At 32.7% G+C, this 22,818-nt stretch overlaps 1 protein-coding gene across 2 annotated transcripts; it reads right to left on the reverse strand.

Annotated features, from left to right (window-relative positions):
- Positions 1 to 612: 612 nt before the first annotated feature.
- On the reverse strand, positions 613 to 6,183 carry LOC126838935 (valacyclovir hydrolase-like). 2 transcript variants are annotated; one of them, XM_050573739.1, is made up of 5 exons: positions 6,007 to 6,175; positions 3,539 to 3,632; positions 3,242 to 3,408; positions 2,773 to 3,182; positions 2,130 to 2,332 (listed from the first exon to the last, which is right to left on the reverse strand). In XM_050573739.1, exons 1-5 carry the CDS (start codon positions 6,082 to 6,084, stop codon positions 2,236 to 2,238), a joined length of 846 nt encoding a protein of 281 aa, XP_050429696.1. In that variant the 5' UTR covers positions 6,085 to 6,175; the 3' UTR covers positions 2,130 to 2,235. The 2 variants fall into 2 exon arrangements, with proteins under 2 accessions (XP_050429695.1, XP_050429696.1); XM_050573738.1 differs by lacking the exons at positions 2,773 to 3,182; positions 3,242 to 3,408; positions 3,539 to 3,632 and having other exon boundaries at positions 613 to 2,332; positions 6,007 to 6,183.
- Between the last annotated feature and the right edge of the window lie 16,635 nt (positions 6,184 to 22,818).

Below are 22,818 nucleotides of genomic sequence, written 5' to 3' on the forward strand. Positions count from 1 at the left end.
TATTTATTTGTTTGTTAAATTATTTTGTATTATACTTTATTTAATTTTTTAACTTATATTTTTTAAATGTAACACAACAAAAAAAACAGTTTTTAATAAAGTGGCTGAAACGGAAAACAAAATTTAGTAGATGATTTTGTTATTATAGATGTTAAAATCCTTTTTACTATAGTACATTATCATAAAAATATTTTGTTTGTATAAATATATATTTTTTTCTTCATAAAACAATGTATATATAATTATATAAACTGCTTATATTGAATGAATTGTTTTGTAGTGTATTCTTACATATTTCCATTTTTTTCTTGCAATCATCAAAATTACAATATAAGAGAAGTTCAGGCTCAATTGGTTGAATAAACTATTAAGTTACATTATACTTAATAATTATAAATAGTTAATACTATGAACACAAAAATTAAGTCAAATAATTTGATTTTGATACAATAATCAAGTTAAAACAAATATAGTTCCAAGATTATAAAGTTGAAAAATATATTTTGCAAAACAATAATTTTAATAATAGTTAAATAACATGAATTTAAAATAAAATTATTTTATATAAAAATATACATTTAAAAATAATAAAACAAATTTGTATTATTATTGTATACTTTTTTTATCAACAATTTTATTGAGTATTATTACAATATTTTAATAATAACAAAAACACCTAACAACTACTAAGTACACTAATAATTTCAAAACTAATTATATTTGAGCCTACAACCAATTGAGAAAATATTGTTGTTGTTTATAGCCAAATATAGTTTACAGTTTTTTGTACTAGTGAAATTGTTAGTTTCATATTAAACACCAAAATAAAATGCTATAATTATTCTTAATAAGTGTTAACTACATTTAAAATAATTTAAACAAGCATTTAAAACATTGACATTTCTCTTATAATGTTTTTGAATGCATGAAAGTGGTTTGGGGTCTAGGTCACCAACATGTACGTTGATCAAATAGAATTCGTCATTAATATTGATAACATATTCATTGTCCTCCATCAATGGATTTACTTTACAAAATGTCACATATATTGAACAGTCTCGAGCAGTTGTTGCAATCAAATAGCTTTCAAATGAATCCAAACAAAGTTTATCACAAGTTGTAATGCTAGATAACAAGCGTTCAATATAATAATAATCTGATAACTCTTTAAGTTTTTGTTTATATTCTGTATATATTGATGAAAAACTTGTAGACTGCAATTTTTGCATTGACAAAATATAACTTAATACACAATTTTGTGGTAGAAAGTTTATAGAACTCAAATTGCATGACTTCCCAGAAAATGTTATATTGTTGATTGATTTTTCTACATCTGTTGTTGGTAATTTATTTAAATCTTCAGGTTGTGTAACAATTGTATATCTGTGTTTTACATTATTTTTGAATTCTTTTACCAATGCTGAAACTATTAACGTACAGAAGTCATTATTATTTTTAAAAGCAATGTTAATGATACTACCAAATTTATTAACGGCTATTGGTTCACCATCCTTAAACAGTTTTAAATTATTTTGTGGTGTTTGCAATAAACTCTGTACGGCTTTTTCCATTCTCATTAATTCTCCAGAAAACAAATCCATGGGACAATAGCTACTAATAGCATCAATTGAACCTTGAGATATTTTTAAATATTGATTCATACAATAAACACATTTTGAACCTATTCTTTCAAATTCATTAATCCAGCCTTGTTTCGGCTTTATTTCTGCACAATAAATGGATCCCACAATATAATTCTTATCAACAGTTACATTTTTAGGTAATAATAACGTATAATCTGGATATACAGTAACTAGTTTACTGCCTGCAATTTTATGCAATCTATTTTTTGGTCTAAAATGTTTGACAGATTCATTTATTTCCCTAATAGAAATATTTTCAATCAGCATTAGCTCTGGAACATTTACATATTGATTATGGAAAAACACAGATGAAACAACTTGATAAAAATTTGTTTGTAATAATAATTCTCTTTCAGCTTCAATAATGGGTATGTTTATTTCATCATGTTGTATTTTTATGATTCGTAAAACAACACAATCATCAGGTATGGACAAAACTAAATTAACATTGCCTTCACCCTTATAATACCATTTTTTTTCTTTTAAATTTAATTTTTGTATTTTATTTTTTCCAGACATGGCTTGTTAACAATTATAATATGATTAAAATTATGTCTTCAGAATAATATATAAATTATAATGTTTCACTTTGTTACTGTGTAATTGCCAAAAATTTGTCAATAGCAGCATTGAATTCCTCGGTATACCTTAAATGAATATTATGTTTTCCATTAGGAAATATTTCAAGCCTGAAACAGTTTAAAATAATGGTGTTATTAATAAAATAAAATTTTAGCAACTATAAAAATCAATATTTTTTGTAGTGGCATACACTTGGTTGTTGGAATTATTTTAAAAGTACAAATTATAATTTGTTGTTTTTTATAAATAACATACAGTGATAAGTGATAACGATTTGTAACTGTCTGTGTTGAATATGATAAAGGAAAAGCCTTAAAAAGTGTACCTTATGTACTTTTTTTAAGGAATAAAGAAGATTATTGAGTGATTCAAGTGGAGATGCAAATATACTTTTATTTAAAACATTGATCAACAGTTGATTGTTTGACCTGGTTACTATAATATAAATTTATTTAAGTAATAAATAGTAAGGACTAAATATGTTTTAATACTTTTTTACTAACTAGAATAGAAATAATAAAGAAACAAGAACTAAAATATAACTCACGATCCATATTTTATATTTTTGTGTAAATAAATTGGGTGTTCCATGGGCACTAATGGATCTTGAGCACCGTGAAGAATGAATGTAGGTGCTTGAATTTTAGATAATGCTTCACAACAAATATCTCCGTTGTTTTCTTTCAAAATTTCTTGAAAAGCATCAACCCATGCAGACCATGTTTCAGAAAAATATTTTTCCCCATACAAATCAATAAATGGTTGTTTCATTCTTGGAGACCATTTCTGAATATCTCTTATGTTTTCATACAACTTAATATCTTTTTCTGTAACATAAGCATTGCTACCCCAAACTATAACACTTTGAACTTGATCAATTGCCTTAGATGCTGCAATTAGCGCAGTAATACCACCATCACTCCAACCTACCAGTGAGTATTTATTAATATTTAACGCCTGTACAAAGAAAATTATTTTTAAAATCATTAACAAAACTTTTAAGTCAACTCATTTACTTTCATTAGCATTACTGCATATTCCGCATCTCTGTAAAAAAACCCAGATGAAAAATCTCTATCTGGTGGACGACTAAGTCCATAACCAGGTGGATCCCATGCAACAATTGTATATTTTTCATAATCAAGATTTTCAACTTGTGGTTTGAAATCAGTAAATATAGATCCTAAATAAAATGTTAAATTTTTTATAAAATTTATAATAATTTAATAAGAAAAGATACTTGTGCACATTATGACTATAAACACGTTTTTTTTAAATATTATAATCAATCTAACTTTAACACTACAAATTACCTAATGCTCCAGGTAACAAAAGCAATGTTTTAGGCCCATTACCAACTTTGAGGTAATTAATATCAATACTATTAACCTTTATTTTTTTAGTATTCTGAAAATAAATAAAATAAAATATTATCAAGTTAATTTTTGGTAATTATAGACACCGTAAAAAAGCACACACAAGTTATTCTTCCCATAAAAAAGTATTCAAAAATGAAAAATTTACATATTCATTAGTTTCAAAATGTTTGTACACTGATCAAGATGTACAAAAATTAAAAAACCTTTAGTTTTTCAAAAATCCCTTTATAATAAGTATACACTAGTACCCATAAAAGTATGCGTGTTCATTACTACAGCATACTTCTTTCTCGTAGTTGTATGGTGTCTAAAGTAGTCAAATTAGAGAATTGATCCAGATAGTTTGGGAATAATGGATAAAAGGAGAAAAAAAACAAATTAAAAATAAGAGTAGTTTATGCTGCAGCGGTAGACTGAGGGCAATTAACTTAGGACATCTGATGTTTTAGGCCTTTTGAGCTCATTAAATCCATTATTTTTATTAAAAATAATTGAGGGAGGCGGTTTTTTTATGCGATTGTGGACAAAATTGTATAATTGAGTCGCCAGATATTTTACCCTAGCCCACCCCTGTTGTGATGACTTCTTTTTTCATTTACCTACTGAGAGTATACTATAAACTATTTTGAGGATGTTTATATAATATTTGCATAAAATATAAATAGTAAATATTACTACCGAGTGGTTAAATTACTTTCAAATAAAACTTCAAAGCAGAACTTTTAAATAAAAATATCAATCATTTTATAGACAAGTAACTAAATACCCCGACTTATGAAAAAGGTAGCACCTGTGTTATATAACGATTTATAAAAATTATAATTTAAAAAATTATTATCAGTTATAACTTAAAGTTGAAGTTTATATTTTAAAAAATACTTATTTTTATTTAGTTATTTTTTATTAATAATGAAGTATTATTAGTATTACTAATGTTGTTATTACTATTACTATTACTATTGTTATTATTGTAGGCTGTCAATCATGTGTGCTCTCATGCCCTTGCAAAAATGGTGAAAAAGGTGACCCAATGACATCCGGGTGGAGGTATTTGCAACAACTGTGAAATTATTTAAATGCCTTGCCGAAAAATGGGAACATTGAAATAAAATGTGTTCAGACCAAAATAGAAATAAATGAGCAACGCACTCAAGGGGGTGTTGGGAAACTGTGTGAAAAAAGAATTGTGATATTATTTAAATACCTCGCCGAAAAACTGGAACATAAAACACGTTTATAATAATTTACAATTATTTTATTGATTTTTGGGTTTTCCTTATTAAAAAAAAACATGGCTTCAAATTTTTTTATAATGGTAACACAAAAATGTCATCAACTTTTTAAGTTGAAAATAATGTACATTTCGACTAATCAATTGGGAAATTCACAAAATTATAAAAAAAACAATAAAAATATTTTTATGTAAAAAGTAAACATTGTTGTATTTTATGAAAAAAGCATTACTCAAAACATGTATCTGGGTGAATACAAGTCAAATTCAATAGTTATAATAGTACCTTTACAATAAATGTAACTAATAAAACAAATAATATTATTTAGTTGTTTTTCCAATGAGACATGTAATATAAAATATTCAATTTTTAAAAATTTTTGAGGGTACACTATTTAAGCAACATCAAATTTTAGTAGGGTGCTTACCCAATGTCCCAGCTTATAGTAACTCTGTTATGTTATAATATGGATAATTATGTGTATAAAAAGTTCTATTAAGATGTATAATTGGTAGGTATCACTAAAAATTACAATAGCTTAATGAATGTTAATTATTTATGCTTCTAAAGTATTATAAAATTGTTTTTTAAGTTTAGCCATGGTTTATTTTTAGTAACTTTTGATACAATTTGTATAACATTGAATAATTAGTTGTATTAAGAAGACATTATACACCTAATTTTGTAGCGTTAAAACATACCTAGGCAGAATGCGTTTTACTCTTTCCATGATGGTTTTAGAGCAAAATTAATCATGACAAAAAGTCAAAAATGAAAGATGGCAAGATTTTAGAGACAATATCATATACCTTTATGATACCTAACCTAATTTTTACCATTTAAAATCAAGTTTTGTATGCAATTATTTTCAAAATCGGATAAGACATTGTTTCCAAAATGTATCTTTCAATTATATTATTGGCGTTTTTGCTCTAAAACCACTATGGACTGAGTAAGATAGATTGCAAAATAAATTAACTAACAAAAAAAAGTTCTGATTACTTAACTAATAATTACACATTACAATTTAATCTTTAAATTAAGATTTTGCAAAAAATTTTCTAACTTCGTATTATATAGGGAGTATAACGTCCTCTTAAAAATATCTACTTTAATTTCATAATTGTCGAACTAAAAATATTCTTATAGACTTGAAAACAATAATATTACCTCTAGAGATAAAAATCTTTTATTCATTACACAGAGTGGTTGAGAACGTTTTAAAAAATTTAATAGTTTAATGGACATAGTAAGCAATAAAAATTAAAACTTGTAAATTATTTTGGAAATAGTAACATGACAGGCAAAGTATTAAGCATAAGCAAAAAAAAAAGTTTGATTTTTAGTTGTTGCTTATCAACTTTATGCCGAAAATTATCACGATGTAGTTATCATAAACTATATCGGGATAACACCACTTTTCCCAAATTGCATACGTTACCAAGAATCAATTTTTCCATTTTACTCTTTTTTCTAACTACTAATAGGCAATAATTGACCTGCCGCACACTGGAGCAAAAGGTCCCCAAACTGGCAAAAAATAAATTTGAATTTAAACTACGAACAATTTAGCAGTATGTAACAATACCTTATTATATTATTTTTGTTTGTGCGATAACACGGTTAAATAGGTCACGCTATTTTAGTAACATGGTTAATTTATTGCTCGCGACCAAAATATGACATTATGGCACTATTATTATATTATATTTTTGCCAATTTTGGAGGTCTCTTGCCCCACTGTGCATCGATAAGAAATTTGTCATAGGCCTAGTTAACACCGCACACGTAGGTCACGTTACCTGACCATTATTCTGTGAGGTAAGAGTTAAAACGGTGTAAATGTATTAGTTCATTATTATAATTGGTCAGGCCAGGTCATATTTCTTTGCATTCCTCACCAATAAATGACCGTTGACAATAATAGCGTTTCTGATGTAAACAGTTTTAGCTAATAGGCCGTCATTACGAATTGAATTTTATGATAACATTTAAAACATAAAAGTGATATATTATGTTTTTACATTCAATTATTCAAATACGTTCATAATATTATAGTATTGTTAATATTATTTCAAGTTATAACAGTTATTAATTTATTATAATGGGCTTGAGACAAATTTAGGACACATGGTGTAAACATAAAACGTTTATAAGTAAGGCACCTATTGTAAGGTGTATACCTATTATAGTTATAACAGTGTAAACTAGGCCAAAGACATTGGTAATTTATGCAATTTGGGAAAAGTGGTAGCAATCCGGAAACATTTTTGAGAAAAAAAATTTATATCATCTGCTCAAGGGCAGTTAACTTTAAATTTTATTTCTTAAGTATGTAAAATAAGTAGTTAGCAACATTTCAAAATCTTAAAGGGTGGTTTTCTTAGAAACCCAAGTTCCGAAAATAAATTAAACAATAACCAAATATAACTGCCAATTTTCAAGATAGGAGAACGATTCTTTTTTTCGTATTATTAACCCAACATTCACAATTTATATTTTAATTCTGACATTTTATTGCTTTTTTCTACTTTCATACATGCGATTCAGTTAGGTAAGGGACTCGATGAGGCGACGTCTCAGTTCGCGCGGCGCGTGATGGCGAAAAAGGAGGAGACGGTAAGAGTCTGCAGAGAACAGGGGTAGCCCGGCGGGGCTGAAAAACCAAGGTGATGCTCGGCGGCCGATGCGGAACCGAGCAGATAAGCAAATGATGTACATAATGCATATAGTATTTAGCAGTTAAATGTGGACCGAAGGCTGCAACCTTTTCTGAATTTTCAGGAAGTATAAATTATTAATTACAATTCAGTAGCACTTCAGTAGTACCAAATTTAATAGGTGTAATTGTATAAATATAATCATGATTACAAATGGAAGGATTGTCGTTTGAGTTTTCTAACTAAAGTTTAGACTAAACTAGAGTTTCCTAACTCGCAGCCGGTTTTACCAACTATTGTTAAATACACTCTTAAGTCTTAACACAATGTTGTTAGTTAACAATTCATATTTCATTTAAATTTAACATCCGGTTAAATTAAATGAGCTACACATAAGACCATAACATTATTATTGTTAAATTCTATTTGTTAAGTTAACAAAACGTTAGTTGGGTTACCAAAGCGGACCTCGATTGCAACGTTCTCATTGGTTATCAAGATATGTGATAACGGATAAGTGATTGTATTTTGTAACTTTCTATATACCTACTCAGTTTGAATTAGAAAATAGAAAACAAATTAATCTCACCGTTTGTAAAGTCGCAGTTAACTTCTATTTCATAATTGTTTGCTCTGCTAAAATAATAAAGTGATAACTTTTCTATTTGATTGTTGTTAGTACGACAATATAATTGATGTATATTTTTAGATCATTGAATTTATGATAATTTGCTGATAGAAACATTAATAGCTTATACTTATTTATTTCAAACATCATTTATTACTAATTATATTAAGTACAATAAAACGAATAATCCGAAATCACAATGTAGTACCGGTTAGTGTTCTTAAAATGCAAATACGTGTTATTTATTTTATAAGAAACAACTAACTCAACAAAAGTCTTGCACTAAAATATAAAAAATGTACCCTATCTTACGGTATTTAAAATATGTGTAAAATTGTTATACATTTTATATAAACTTTATAAAATCATGAATTTGTTTTTTAATTTTTTAGCTAATTAAAAATTTGAAAAACAATAATTGTTTAAGGGGATTTCATGTTTTTAAGGAGCTTTGTATAGACAATATTAAAAAAAAAAAAAGAGATTTTAATAATTTTCGACCATGTCAATTAATTTACCTGTTAATTTGTATAAGCTTCAAGGTATTATAATTAATACAAATAATTTTTTCTATGAGTAAAAGCCATGTTGGCTTTATTTTAGACGAAAAAGCCAGACAAAATTTCAACTACATAATATGATGCGGTCCAATTAAATTTTTTTTGAAGAGATTCGAGTTCTCAACTATGTATTATGCAGGAAGCCGATTTTCATTTAAACATTTCAATTTCTTGTAAATAAATAAATAAATTAAATTTTCAATTTTTTTCAATTTTAAAACCCAATTTTTTTTTACATAAAATAGAAATCGTGTACCTTACCAGAATTAAAATCGGACTGTCCTAAGTCTGTCTGGCTCTTCGGTCTAAAACATCTAAAAAGCAGATCGTTATGTTAGATCATTAAATTGTCTACAAAGAATGTTTGTACACATTTTTCCAAAAATGCATTATTATACGAGAAAAAATTTAACATAACTTTTTTCATTTATTCGTATAAACTGGTTTTCTACGGTTATTTAAATATATTTGATAAACGAGTAGAACGTGTTTAATATATTTTTTATAAATAAAAATTAATTAATCAAAGACAATATCAATACAAATCAGTCTTAATAATAAGTCAATAAGGTTGACCAGGATCTAATTTTTTTACGGTAATTATATTTTATATCAAAGAAGATTTTTTTTATTTAAATATGGCTTCGACTACTAGGTCATTAGCCTTTAGTTTACATTTACATTTACATTTTTTAGTACAATATTGAATTTTACAGTTTATTACATAAGTTAATTAATTTAATGAATTTTAGAATGTTTTCTTCGTTGTTTTCTTTTAGTGCGTTTTGAATGGTTGGGTTAGGTTGTTTGGCTGGTTGAGTATGTGGCGTTCGTTGTTGTAGTTGTTGCATTCTATAATGATGTGTTTCATGGAGATTGGTTTATTGCAGGTAGAACATATTGGCTGAGGTTCGTGGTTGAGTAGGTGTGCGTGGGTAAGGTGGCTGTGTCCAATTCGGGTTCTTGTAAGTATTATGTCCTGTCTTCTCGTCAGTGATACGTTTGAAAGCCATTTTTTAGTTGTTGTTTTAATTTCTCTTAGTTTATTACTGGGTGGAGTGTCTTTCCATATATTTTGCCATTTTTGGTGGAATCTTTTGGTGATTTGATGTGTAACGTCATTTGAAGTGATTTCTACCAACATGAAGATGATTTATTTTATACTGTTCCCAGTTTAACAATTTCTATAATATATCTTTTTAGCGATCTATTAGTAAAAAATGGACGATCGTATGAAATGTTTTTTTATTATCTATTTTGTAGGCAATTTAATTTTATAAAATAAAAAATTAAATAATAAATTTAAAAGTTTTATACTTAATATATTTAATAGACATGCATTAAGGAAGGAGGGGCTGGTCTCAGCCGTCCATCTACAACGTACCAGGGACGTGAGATTTATAAATTTATTAGCCATTATTTGTCAATATATAATTATTTGACGTCATAAGGTTACTATAGTAAGTAGGTATTATTATTATAATAATATACATGTATGTTATTCTAAGTTTTTTGTCTACTGAGTTTTATTTCTGAAAAACAGGACTCAAACCGTGGAGGTAAGTCGTACCAATTATTATAGTCTTGCTTTGATAATGGTATTAGTTGAAACACGCTTTATTATTTCAGGAAAAACGGCAGATAGCAATTGTATATTGTACGCAGATTGAATACTTACATTCAACAGAAACGTAAGTCGTACCATTGTATTATTCCATTGCACAGACCGAACCAGTGATCCGATAAGCAATCTAAAAACAGATGAAATTTGAATTCACCATTTGAGTTTACTTACGATTGGTCAGGACACTCTTTTAACTTTAACCCTTTCCAAATTTGAAATAATGTTCTAACGTGTTTTATACATAGTAGGAATAAGATATCAAAAAAGTACCCTGACCCTTAATAAGTAAACTTTATGACGAATTCAAATCTGTTTTCAGATTACTTATCGGATCACTGGTTCAGCCTGTGTGATGCAACAAAAAATGTATGTTATATTAACTAAAATGGTTTTTACTCATAGACAAAATAATTTAAATTAGAAATAATACCACGAAGCTTATACAAATTAACCGGTAAATTAATTGACATGATCGAAATTTATTAAAACAGAAAAAATGTTCATGCTTAATAGAAATGTGTGTAACATTAAATGTGAGTTATTGAAGTAATGTTTACCATTGTCCAATACCGAAATATTGATAGCATCCAATTTCACTATTGCTCTAACGTCATCCATCAATTCAAGTGCATTCAGTGTTTCATCGCGGTGAAAAAACTTATTTATAAATTCCATTGCTGTTTGCCGGTGGTCTTCACTGGTGATAGAACTATAGAAGCTATCACCAGTGAAACCAAGTGCTAAACCAATCATTTGCGGTACTGGTCATAAGTAGATAGTAAAATGCCGGTTCTGTGCCGAATGGAATGTGCCGATTCATCATAATTTTAAAATTTGATGCATTTAATGACATCACATTCCATTCGGCACAGAACCGGCCTGCATTGTTGATCTAGGTCAGTGACACCCCCCTCCAGTCCGACCCCAGCAACTAAGTTATTGCATGCACTTTTGACCTAGGTCAGTAGAATACCCCTCCTCTCCGACCATCATAGACATGTTATCGTATGCAGTTTGAACCTAGGTGAGTGTCATACCCCCTCCCTTCGACACCCCGTCCATGTATGCATATTTGACCTAGGTCAGTGTCGTACCCCCACTCCGACAACGAGTCGATTGTACACTTGACCTATGTCAGTGCCGTACCCCCCCCTCGACTCAAAACGGGTACGGTGGGACGGCGCCCTAACTTCGGCGGCTGTTGGTACACACACGGGCTTATTAATTTAACGTATGGTTTTATATAATTTTAAGTATGGGGTATATGTGATGTCACCACGGTTCGGCGGCGACTGGTACATACACGGTTTTATCAATTTTATGGTAAAAAAAAAAATATTAATTCTGAGATAGGCACGGGAAATTCCTTAAAGAGGTGAAATGCAGGCGTCGTGGGAGAATCATAGATACCACGCAACAGGTATTGCAACCTAAGGGGATGCGAAAATGATCAATCGGTCGGAGTAAGTACGATGTAAGTGTGACGTCACTACGGTATCAGTAAAAAAAAAAAATTGGCACATGTGGCGGCAGCGAGAGATAGTCCTTTTAAATCTGGTTCTATTATTTATGTTGACATGCATGTATATCATTGATCTTAACGGTAGTTTAATTCATCAAGGCATCAAACAGATGGCAAACTATCTATCCAGACAGTTGCTGAGTCTTGTATGCAGTTATTATGACCATGGTCGAGGGTACTGTGTGTGTTTTTGACTTGTCTGACTAAATCTATATGATTGATAACTTTTCTCTACAACAGATTGATTTTTAAAATAACCACAAGTAGTAAACAATTTTCTTAAAAATTTGTGATCATTTCTCAATCATGTTCTATTAATAACTTTAATGATTTCTAATAATTTAGAGGTGTTATAGTCTAACAGTACAACATTATCTCTTCATCCGTAATATATAATATTATGACTGAACTTCAAGGGTTAACTTGGTTACTGTAGTGGTATGACAAGATAAAAAAATTATACTCCTCGCTACCGTTAAAACAACATCTAATATTCTTTCTATACTTTTTGTGGTTCTGGACACTGATGGATCTGATATTGGTGTCAACGTGATGCATAAATGGTTTCTCAATGGTGTACAGCGATGCATTAGTGTTGTTCTGTGAATGTCTAGACCGATATTGCTATTATCATGCTTTCGAACCTTTTGTTAATGTCAGTGTTATTCTTGGCATTACGTGTGATGTTGCACTGTATTGTATATTTAGGGAGAGAACTAATTCTTAACCAGATATTCTGAACCAGATTCGACTGAGGCATATGGAAACTCCAAAAGGTTTAAAAAATACATATCTAAACTATATTTTATGTTTAAAGACTTGAAGACCAGAAGACTTGACGAGTAGACATCAATCAAGTATATTAAGTCGATTGAAGAGACCTAATAGATGAGCATTTTGAGACGTTAATTATAAGAGTAATAGTCTTAAATTAGGACACTAGGTATTGCATGTTGGTTTTAATGCATAAGTAAGCATGCAGAGGAAGAGTTTATTCTAAAGAAAAGTTTTATCTTGTATTCAAAAATAAGAATTTTAAAATGTCGAAGGACTGTAGTACTTGGCTAACAAATAATAGAAATATGTGAGGAGAGATGACAGTACATTATGTCAACCCTAAAGATCGTTTGAAACTATCGAGAAATTTTCATAGTCAGAATGCTAGAGTTTCATATTATATAAATAAAAACAGATCCAAACGAGAAGTCGATTGTCAATACCATAGTGCTCAAGAATTTTTATTAAAAGTGATCTATATTACAATCGTCGGATGCCTTTTTCAACGTGGATCACATCAACTTGACTGTGCTGACGAAAGGAGTTAAGGATATATATGCTAAGAACTAGATTACAAGTAATGGTTTGTCTATCAAATCTGAATCTACGGTAATCATTAATTAAGACGTGGTTAAGTGTTGTGTGAATTGTCTATAGTACTATGGATTGAAATAGCTCGACGATAAACAAGAATAATGTGATATTATGACGTTAGTTTGAAATATTCACAGGATTATAATTTTTTAGAATATGTATAATGGAATTCATTTTTAATATAGTTATGAATATAACATGAGTAATGTATTTATTAATGACATTTTTGTTTTTAACGATTACCGACTGTCTATGCTTTTGTATCAAACAATGATTATCCAGGTCGCATTTATTTGTGAAAATATCACCACATCCACATACATGTTGTTCAATATCCATTTTGTATTTTAAATTATAAACAACAAAATACCAAAAAAATCAGTTGCTAATTCAACATGACCAAAATATTATTTTATTGTAAGTAAAATTGATTTATTAAGACAATTTATTAAGATCAATATAATATTATTATTATTATACCACTTTAGTATACTATTATATTTCAATGTTTTGTTTTAATTAATTACTTATATATAAATCATTATTACTAAATAAATTCAATAAAAGGTTCTATAGTTAATCATTGTTTTTTATTTTTATGTAATTTTATATTATAAATATTCATGACATAAATTATTTATATATATATATATATGATTACAACTCATATATTATGTTATATTAAATAGTAATAAAAAAATTAATGATATGTATATATATATTGGTTTAACAATACATCTATTTAAAATCAAACTTAAAAGCATTTCCATTGAAAAATATTAATTATTATAAAAAAAATAAAATACATGTTGTCGATATATTGATCTATTCAAAATCAAATTTATATATATATATATATATATAAATAAGCTGGATAACCACCGATGATTTTTGGTAAACATAATATTATATTGTATACTGTATAATATTTTGATATCCATCAAAGAGGCCACCGAGGGTTGTAGTATATTAAACCAGACGTTTGTTTACATTTAAAAATGAATGTCAATCGCGGCCGCCGCGCGTGGTGATTTTTTTAACCGTGGTGACATCACATTTTACCGTGGTGACGTCACACATACCCCATACTTACAATTAACCATACATTAAATTGATAAGCCCGTGGATGTTCCAGACACCGGCCGAGGATATGGCGCCGTCACACCGTACTCGTCGAGGTGGGGGTACGGCATAGGTCAACTGTGCAAACATGTTGTTATGGTACGGCACTGACCTAGGTCAAATATGCATACATGGACGGGGTGTCGAAGGGAGGGGGTATGACACTCACCTAGGTTCAAACTGCATACGATAACATGTCTATGATGGTCGGAGAGGAGGGGTATTCTACTGACCTAGGTCAAAAGTGCATGCAATAACTTAGTTGCTAGGGTCAGAGTGGAGGGGGGTGTCACTGACCTAGGTCAACAATGCAGGTCGGTTCTGTGCCGAATGGAATGTGACGACGTCATTAAATGCATAAAATTTTAAAATTATGATGAATCGGCAACTCAACAAAAGTCTTGCACTAAAATATAAAAAATTTACCCTATCTTACGGTATTAAAAAAATGTGTAAAATTGTTATACATTTTATATAAACTTTATAAAATCTTGAATTTGTTTTTTAATTTTTTAGCTAATTAAAAATTTGAAAAACAATAAGGGGATTTCATGTTTTTAAGGAACTTTGTATAGACATTAAAAAAAAAAAAAAAAAAGAGATTTTAATCAATTTCGACCATGTCAATTAATTTACCTGTTAATTTGTATAAGCTTCAAGGTATTATAATTAATACAAATCATTTTTTCTATGAGTAAAAGCTATTTTGGTTTTATTTTAGACCAAAAAGCCAGACAAAATTTCAACTACATAATATGATGCGGTCCAATTAAATTTGTTTAAAGAGATTCGAGTTCTCAACTATGTGTTATGCAGGAAGCCGATTTTCATTTAAACATTTCAATTTCTTGTAAATAAATAAATTAATTAAATTTTCAATTTTTTTCAATTTTAAAACCCAATTTTTTTTTACATAAAACAGAAATTGTGTATCTTATTAGAATTAAAATCGGACTGTCCTAAGTCTGTCTGGCTTTTTGGTTTAAAACATCTAAAAAGCAGATCGTTATGTTAGATCATTAAATTGTCTACAGACAATGTTTGTACACATTTTACCAAAAATGCATTATTATATGGGAACAAATTTAACATAAATTAATAAATCGTCTTTTAATTAATCAAAGACAATAAGGTTGACCAGGGTCTATTTTTTTAATAATAGACTTAATATATTTAATAGACACGCATTAGAGGGGGCTGGTCTCAGCCGTCCATCTACAACGTACCAGGGACGTGAGATTTATAAATTGATTAGCCATTATTTGTCAATATATATTTATTTTACGTCATAAGGTTACTATAGTAAGTAGGTATTATTATTATAATAATATACTGTATGTTATTTTAAGGTTTTTGTCTACCAAGTTTTATTTCTGAAAAACAGGCAGACAAGCACTTGTATAATAAGGTCACAGGACTCAAAACGTGAAGGTATGTCGTACCAATTATTATAGTCTTGCTTTGATAATGGTATTAGTTGAAACACGCTTTATTATTTCAGGAAAAACGGCAGATAGCAATTGTATATTGTACGCAGATTGAATACTTACAGTCAACAGAAACGTAAGTCGTACCATTGTACTATTCCATTACACAGACCGAACCAGTGATCCGATAAGCAATCTAAAAACAGATTTGAATTCACCATTTGAGTTTACTTACGATTGGTCAGGGCACTCTTTTAACTTTAACCCTTTCCAGATTTGAAATAATGTTTAAACGTGTTTTATACATAGTAGGAATAAGATATCAAAAAAGTACCCTGACCCTTAATAAGTAAACTTTATGACGAATTCAAATCTGTTTTCAGATTACTTATCGGATCACTGGTTCAGCCTGTGTGATGCAACAAAAAATGTATGTTATATTAACTAAAATGGTTTTTACTCATAGACAAAATAATTTAAATTAGAAATAATACCACGAAGCTTATACAAATTAACCGGTAAATTAATTGACATGATCGAAATTTATTAAAACAGAAAAAATGTTCATGCTTAATAGTAATGTGTGTAACATTAAATGTGAGTTATTGAAGTAATGTTTACCATTGTCCAATACCGAATTATTGAAATAACATCCAATTTCACTATTGCTCTAACGTCATCCATTAATTCAAGTGCATTACTCAGTGGTTCATCGCGGTGAAAAAACTTATTTATAAATTCCATTACCGTTTGCCGGTGGTCTTCACTGGTGATAGAACTATAGAAGCTATCACCAGTGAAACCAAGTGCTAAACCAATCTTTACACTAAATGTATGTGCGGTTGTGTCTGATCAAGGGACAAACAATCAGTCAGCGTATAAGATGTTAGGTATGACATCTGAAAAACCTTATTTTTATGTACGTTATAAACAAATATTTTCTGTAAATGATGTGCCACATATTTTCAAAAATATTCGTAATAATTGTCTTAATTTTGAAAAATTTTGTTATAATATTTTATAATTTGAATGTAATTTTGATTTGTATTAAACTATACTATTCTACAAACCACTTTGGTCGCTAGTCAACGCTGGACAACAGTTATTGTTACTTGTTATAACAATTATTGTTAATTATTGTTACAGGATGTTTAACCCTTTATGGGTTGTTGCCCCTGTTGGCTTAGTTGTACTGGCGTACTACTCGTACAAGTGTTATGCAAAAGGAGACGATGAGGAGGACTGGCAGGATGAAGAGGACTGGCAGGATGAGGAGGTGTGGCAGGAAGATGAGCGGCAGGAGGAGAAGCGACAGAAGGAACAGATGTGGAAAGAAGAGACCAAGACGGAAATGTTGAGCCAACAGAGGGAGTTGTTAGGGAACTGCCTGGAAGTAGCCCAGCAGGTCCGCGAACCTGGTCAATATTCCAAGTTCATCGACCTACTGTCCGCAGTGTTAGCATTCCCAGAAAACGAAGTCACAGATACGGCAAGGATAATATTTAAGCCTATTCTTCACCGCATGAGACCGGACGAATTGCGGAAGTTCGACAAAATGGTGAACAAAAAGAAAAGAATTTTAAAACGAACTCCGACGCCGTTCGGCGGCAACGTGTACAACGATGTACTCGAAGGTGCCAGGTAACTTTTGGTACGCCGTCGGACTGTTGGTATGTATCTCTAATTACTTTTGTTCCTTTTTTTCCCTGCAATACCTTTGATTTTTATAACCTCTATCGTAACTGTTCTCCCTATTGTAATTTTTATCACTAGATCATTTATAATCTCTGTCTCTTGAGAATGACCTATCCCTTCTACTATCTCTGCCTCTCGAAAATGACCTGTTTCTGCTATCATATCTCTCTCTTGAAACTGACCTGTCTCTTCTGTTCCTATCAGAATCTAAATCAAACTTGATTGTGTCAAGTCATCGTTTTAAGTCAAGTGACGTTTATTCAAGATTCGCCTCCCTGTGTGTTCTGCGTTCGCTACCTACTTTTCTCCGGTCAAACACCACTCGTGATCCACCGTAGATTATCCAAAGCGCCAATTCTCGAATATTTATCGAATTTGACAACATTTTCTCGCCATCGGTTTAAAATGGTGACCAAATTTTTCCGAAAGTGACGTTTATTCAAGATTCGCCTCCCTGTGTGTTCTGCGTGCGCTACCTACTTTTCTCCGGTCAAACACCACTCGTGATCCACCGTAGATTATCCAGAGCGCCAATTCTCGAATATTTATCGAATTTGACAACATTTTCTCGCCATCGGTTTAAAATGGTGACCAAATTTTTCCGAAAGTGACGTTTATTCAAGATTCGCCTCCCTGTGTGTTCTGCGTGCGCTACCTACTTTTCTCCGGTCAAACACCACTCGTGATCCACCGTAGATTCTCTAGAGCGCCAATTCTCGAATATTTATCGAATTTGACAACATTTTCTCGCCATCGGTTTAAAATGGTGACCAAATTTTGCCGAAAGTGACGTTTATTCAAGATTCGCCTCCCTGTGTGTTCTGCGTGCGCTACCTACTTTTCTCCGGTCAAACACCACTCGTGATCCACCGTAGATTATCCAGAGCGCCAATTCTCGAATATTTATCGAATTTGACAACATTTTCTCGCCATCGGTTTAAAATGGTGACCAAATTTTTCCGAAAGTGACGTTTATTCAAGATTCGCCTCCCTGTGTGTTCTGCGTTCGCTACCTACTTTTCTCCGGTCAAACACCACTCGTGATCCACCGTAGATTATCCAGAGCGCCAATTCTCGAATATTTATCGAATTTGACAACATTTTCTCGCCATCGGTTTAAAATGGTGACCAAATTTTGCCGAAAGTGACGTTTATTCAAGATTCGCCTCCCTGTGTGTTCTGCGTGCGCTACCTACTTTTCTCCGGTCAAACACCACTCGTGATCCACCGTAGATTATCCAGAGCGCCAATTCTCGAATATTTATCGAATTTGACAACATTTTCTCGCCATCGGTTTAAAATGGTGACCAAATTTTGCCGAAAGTGACGTTTATTCAAGATTCGCCTCCCTGTGTGTTCTGCGTGCGCTACCTACTTTTCTCCGGTCAAACACCACTCGTGATCCACCGTAGATTATCCAGAGCGCCAATTCTCGAATATTTATCGAATTTGACAACATTTTCTCGCCATCGGTTTAAAATGGTGACCAAATTTTGCCGAAAGTGACGTTTATTCAAGATTCGCCTCCCTGTGTGTTCTGCGTGCGCTACCTACTTTTCTCCGGTCAAACACCACTCGTGATCCACCGTAGATTATCCAGAGCGCCAATTCTCGAATATTTATCGAATTTGACAACATTTTCTCGCCATCGGTTTAAAATGGTGACCAAATTTTGCCGAAAGTGACGTTTATTCAAGATTCGCCTCCCTGTGTGTTCTGCGTGCGCTACCTACTTTTCTCCGGTCAAACACCACTCGTGATCCACCGTAGATTATCCAGAGCGCCAATTCTCGAATATTTATCGAATTTGACAACATTTTCTCGCCATCGGTTTAAAATGGTGACCAAATTTTGCCGAAAGTGACGTTTATTCAAGATTCGCCTCCCTGTGTGTTCTGCGTTCGCTACCTACTTTTCTCCGGTCAAACACCACTCGTGATCCACCGTAGATTATCCAAAGCGCCAATTCTCGAATATTTATCGAATTTGACAACATTTTCTCGCCATCGGTTTAAAATGGTGACCAAATTTTTCCGAAAGTGACGTTTATTCAAGATTCGCCTCCCTGTGTGTTCTGCGTTCGCTACCTACTTTTCTCCGGTCAAACACCACTCGTGATCCACCGTAGATTATCCAGAGCGCCAATTCTCGAATATTTATCGAATTTGACAACATTTTCTCGCCATCGGTTTAAAATGGTGACCAAATTTTGCCGAAAGTGACGTTTATTCAAGATTCGCCTCCCTGTGTGTTCTGCGTGCGCTACCTACTTTTCTCCGGTCAAACACCACTCGTGATCCACCGTAGATTATCCAGAGCGCCAATTCTCGAATATTTATCGAATTTGACAACATTTTCTCGCCATCGGTTTAAAATGGTGACCAAATTTTGCCGAAAGTGACGTTTATTCAAGATTCGCCTCCCTGTGTGTTCTGCGTGCGCTACCTACTTTTCTCCGGTCAAACACCACTCGTGATCCACCGTAGATTATCCAAAGCGCCAATTCTCGAATATTTATCGAATTTGACAACATTTTCTCGCCATCGGTTTAAAATGGTGACCAAATTTTGCCGAAAGTGACGTTTATTCAAGATTCGCCTCCCTGTGTGTTCTGCGTTCGCTACCTACTTTTCTCCGGTCAAACACCACTCGTGATCCACCGTAGATTATCCAAAGCGCCAATTCTCGAATATTTATCGAATTTGACAACATTTTCTCGCCATCGGTTTAAAATGGTGACCAAATTTTTCCGAAAGTGACGTTTATTCAAGATTCGCCTCCCTGTGTGTTCTGCGTTCGCTACCTACTTTTCTCCGGTCAAACACCACTCGTGATCCACCGTAGATTATCCAGAGCGCCAATTCTCGAATATTTATCGAATTTGACAACATTTTCTCGCCATCGGTTTAAAATGGTGACCAAATTTTTCCGAAAGTGACGTTTATTCAAGATTCGCCTCCCTGTGTGTTCTGCGTGCGCTACCTACTTTTCTCCGGTCAAACACCACTCGTGATCCACCGTAGATTCTCTAGAGCGCCAATTCTCGAATATTTATCGAATTTGACAACATTTTCTCGCCATCGGTTTAAAATGGTGACCAAATTTTGCCGAAAGTGACGTTTATTCAAGATTCGCCTCCCTGTGTGTTCTGCGTTCGCTACCTACTTTTCTCCGGTCAAACACCACTCGTGATCCACCGTAGATTATCCAAAGCGCCAATTCTCGAATATTTATCGAATTTGACAACATTTTCTCGCCATCGGTTTAAAATGGTGACCAAATTTTTCCGAAAGTGACGTTTATTCAAGATTCGCCTCCCTGTGTGTTCTGCGTTCGCTACCTACTTTTCTCCGGTCAAACACCACTCGTGATCCACCGTAGATTCTCTAGAGCGCCAATTCTCGAATATTTATCGAATTTGACAACATTTTCTCGCCATCGGTTTAAAATGGTGACCAAATTTTGCCGAAAGTGACGTTTATTCAAGATTCGCCTCCCTGTGTGTTCTGCGTGCGCTACCTACTTTTCTCCGGTCAAACACCACTCGTGATCCACCGTAGATTATCCAGAGCGCCAATTCTCGAATATTTATCGAATTTGACAACATTTTCTCGCCATCGGTTTAAAATGGTGACCAAATTTTGCCGAAAGTGACGTTTATTCAAGATTCGCCTCCCTGTGTGTTCTGCGTGCGCTACCTACTTTTCTCCGGTCAAACACCACTCGTGATCCACCGTAGATTATCCAGAGCGCCAATTCTCGAATATTTATCGAATTTGACAACATTTTCTCGCCATCGGTTTAAAATGGTGACCAAATTTTGCCGAAAGTGACGTTTATTCAAGATTCGCCTCCCTGTGTGTTCTGCGTGCGCTACCTACTTTTCTCCGGTCAAACACCACTCGTGATCCACCGTAGATTATCCAGAGCGCCAATTCTCGAATATTTATCGAATTTGACAACATTTTCTCGCCATCGGTTTAAAATGGTGACCAAATTTTGCCGAAAGTGACGTTTATTCAAGATTCGCCTCCCTGTGTGTTCTGCGTGCGCTACCTACTTTTCTCCGGTCAAACACCACTCGTGATCCACCGTAGATTATCCAGAGCGCCAATTCTCGAATATTTATCGAATTTGACAACATTTTCTCGCCATCGGTTTAAAATGGTGACCAAATTTTGCCGAAAGTGACGTTTATTCAAGATTCGCCTCCCTGTGTGTTCTGCGTTCGCTACCTACTTTTCTCCGGTCAAACACCACTCGTGATCCACCGTAGATTATCCAAAGCGCCAATTCTCGAATATTTATCGAATTTGACAACATTTTCTCGCCATCGGTTTAAAATGGTGACCAAATTTTTCCGAAAGTGACGTTTATTCAAGATTCGCCTCCCTGTGTGTTCTGCGTTCGCTACCTACTTTTCTCCGGTCAAACACCACTCGTGATCCACCGTAGATTATCCAAAGCGCCAATTCTCGAATATTTATCGAATTTGACAACATTTTCTCGCCATCGGTTTAAAATGGTGACCAAATTTTGCCGAAAGTGACGTTTATTCAAGATTCGCCTCCCTGTGTGTTCTGCGTTCGCTACCTACTTTTCTCCGGTCAAACACCACTCGTGATCCACCGTAGATTATCCAGAGCGCCAATTCTCGAATATTTATCGAATTTGACAACATTTTCTCGCCATCGGTTTAAAATGGTGACCAAATTTTGCCGAAAGTGACGTTTATTCAAGATTCGCCTCCCTGTGTGTTCTGCGTGCGCTACCTACTTTTCTCCGGTCAAACACCACTCGTGATCCACCGTAGATTATCCAGAGCGCCAATTCTCGAATATTTATCGAATTTGACAACATTTTCTCGCCATCGGTTTAAAATGGTGACCAAATTTTGCCGAAAGTGACGTTTATTCAAGATTCGCCTCCCTGTGTGTTCTGCGTGCGCTACCTACTTTTCTCCGGTCAAACACCACTCGTGATCCACCGTAGATTATCTAGAGCGCCAATTCTCGAATATTTATCGAATTTGACAACATTTTCTCGCCATCGGTTTAAAATGGTGACCAAATTTTGCCGAAAGTGACGTTTATTCAAGATTCGCCTCCCTGTGTGTTCTGCGTGCGCTACCTACTTTTCTCCGGTCAAACACCACTCGTGATCCACCGTAGATTATCTAGAGCGCCAATTCTCGAATATTTATCGAATTTGACAACATTTTCTCGCCATCGGTTTAAAATGGTGACCAAATTTTGCCGAAAGTGACGTTTATTCAAGATTCGCCTCCCTGTGTGTTCTGCGTGCGCTACCTACTTTTCTCCGGTCAAACACCACTCGTGATCCACCGTAGATTATCCAGAGCGCCAATTCTCG

This window comes from Adelges cooleyi, unplaced genomic scaffold, assembly GCF_023614345.1.
Source record: "Adelges cooleyi isolate 19-005CV unplaced genomic scaffold, UGA_ACOO_1.1 ACOO_flye_CR_arks_rails_tigmint_CR_PRNA_30, whole genome shotgun sequence".
Lineage (NCBI taxonomy): Eukaryota > Metazoa > Arthropoda > Insecta > Hemiptera > Adelgidae > Adelges > Adelges cooleyi.

Coding starts and splice junctions, on each gene's coding strand:
- LOC126838935 (XM_050573738.1), bottom strand. CDS start 2,162: ATGTCTGGAAAAAATAAAATACAAAAATTAAATTTAAAAGAAAAAAAA.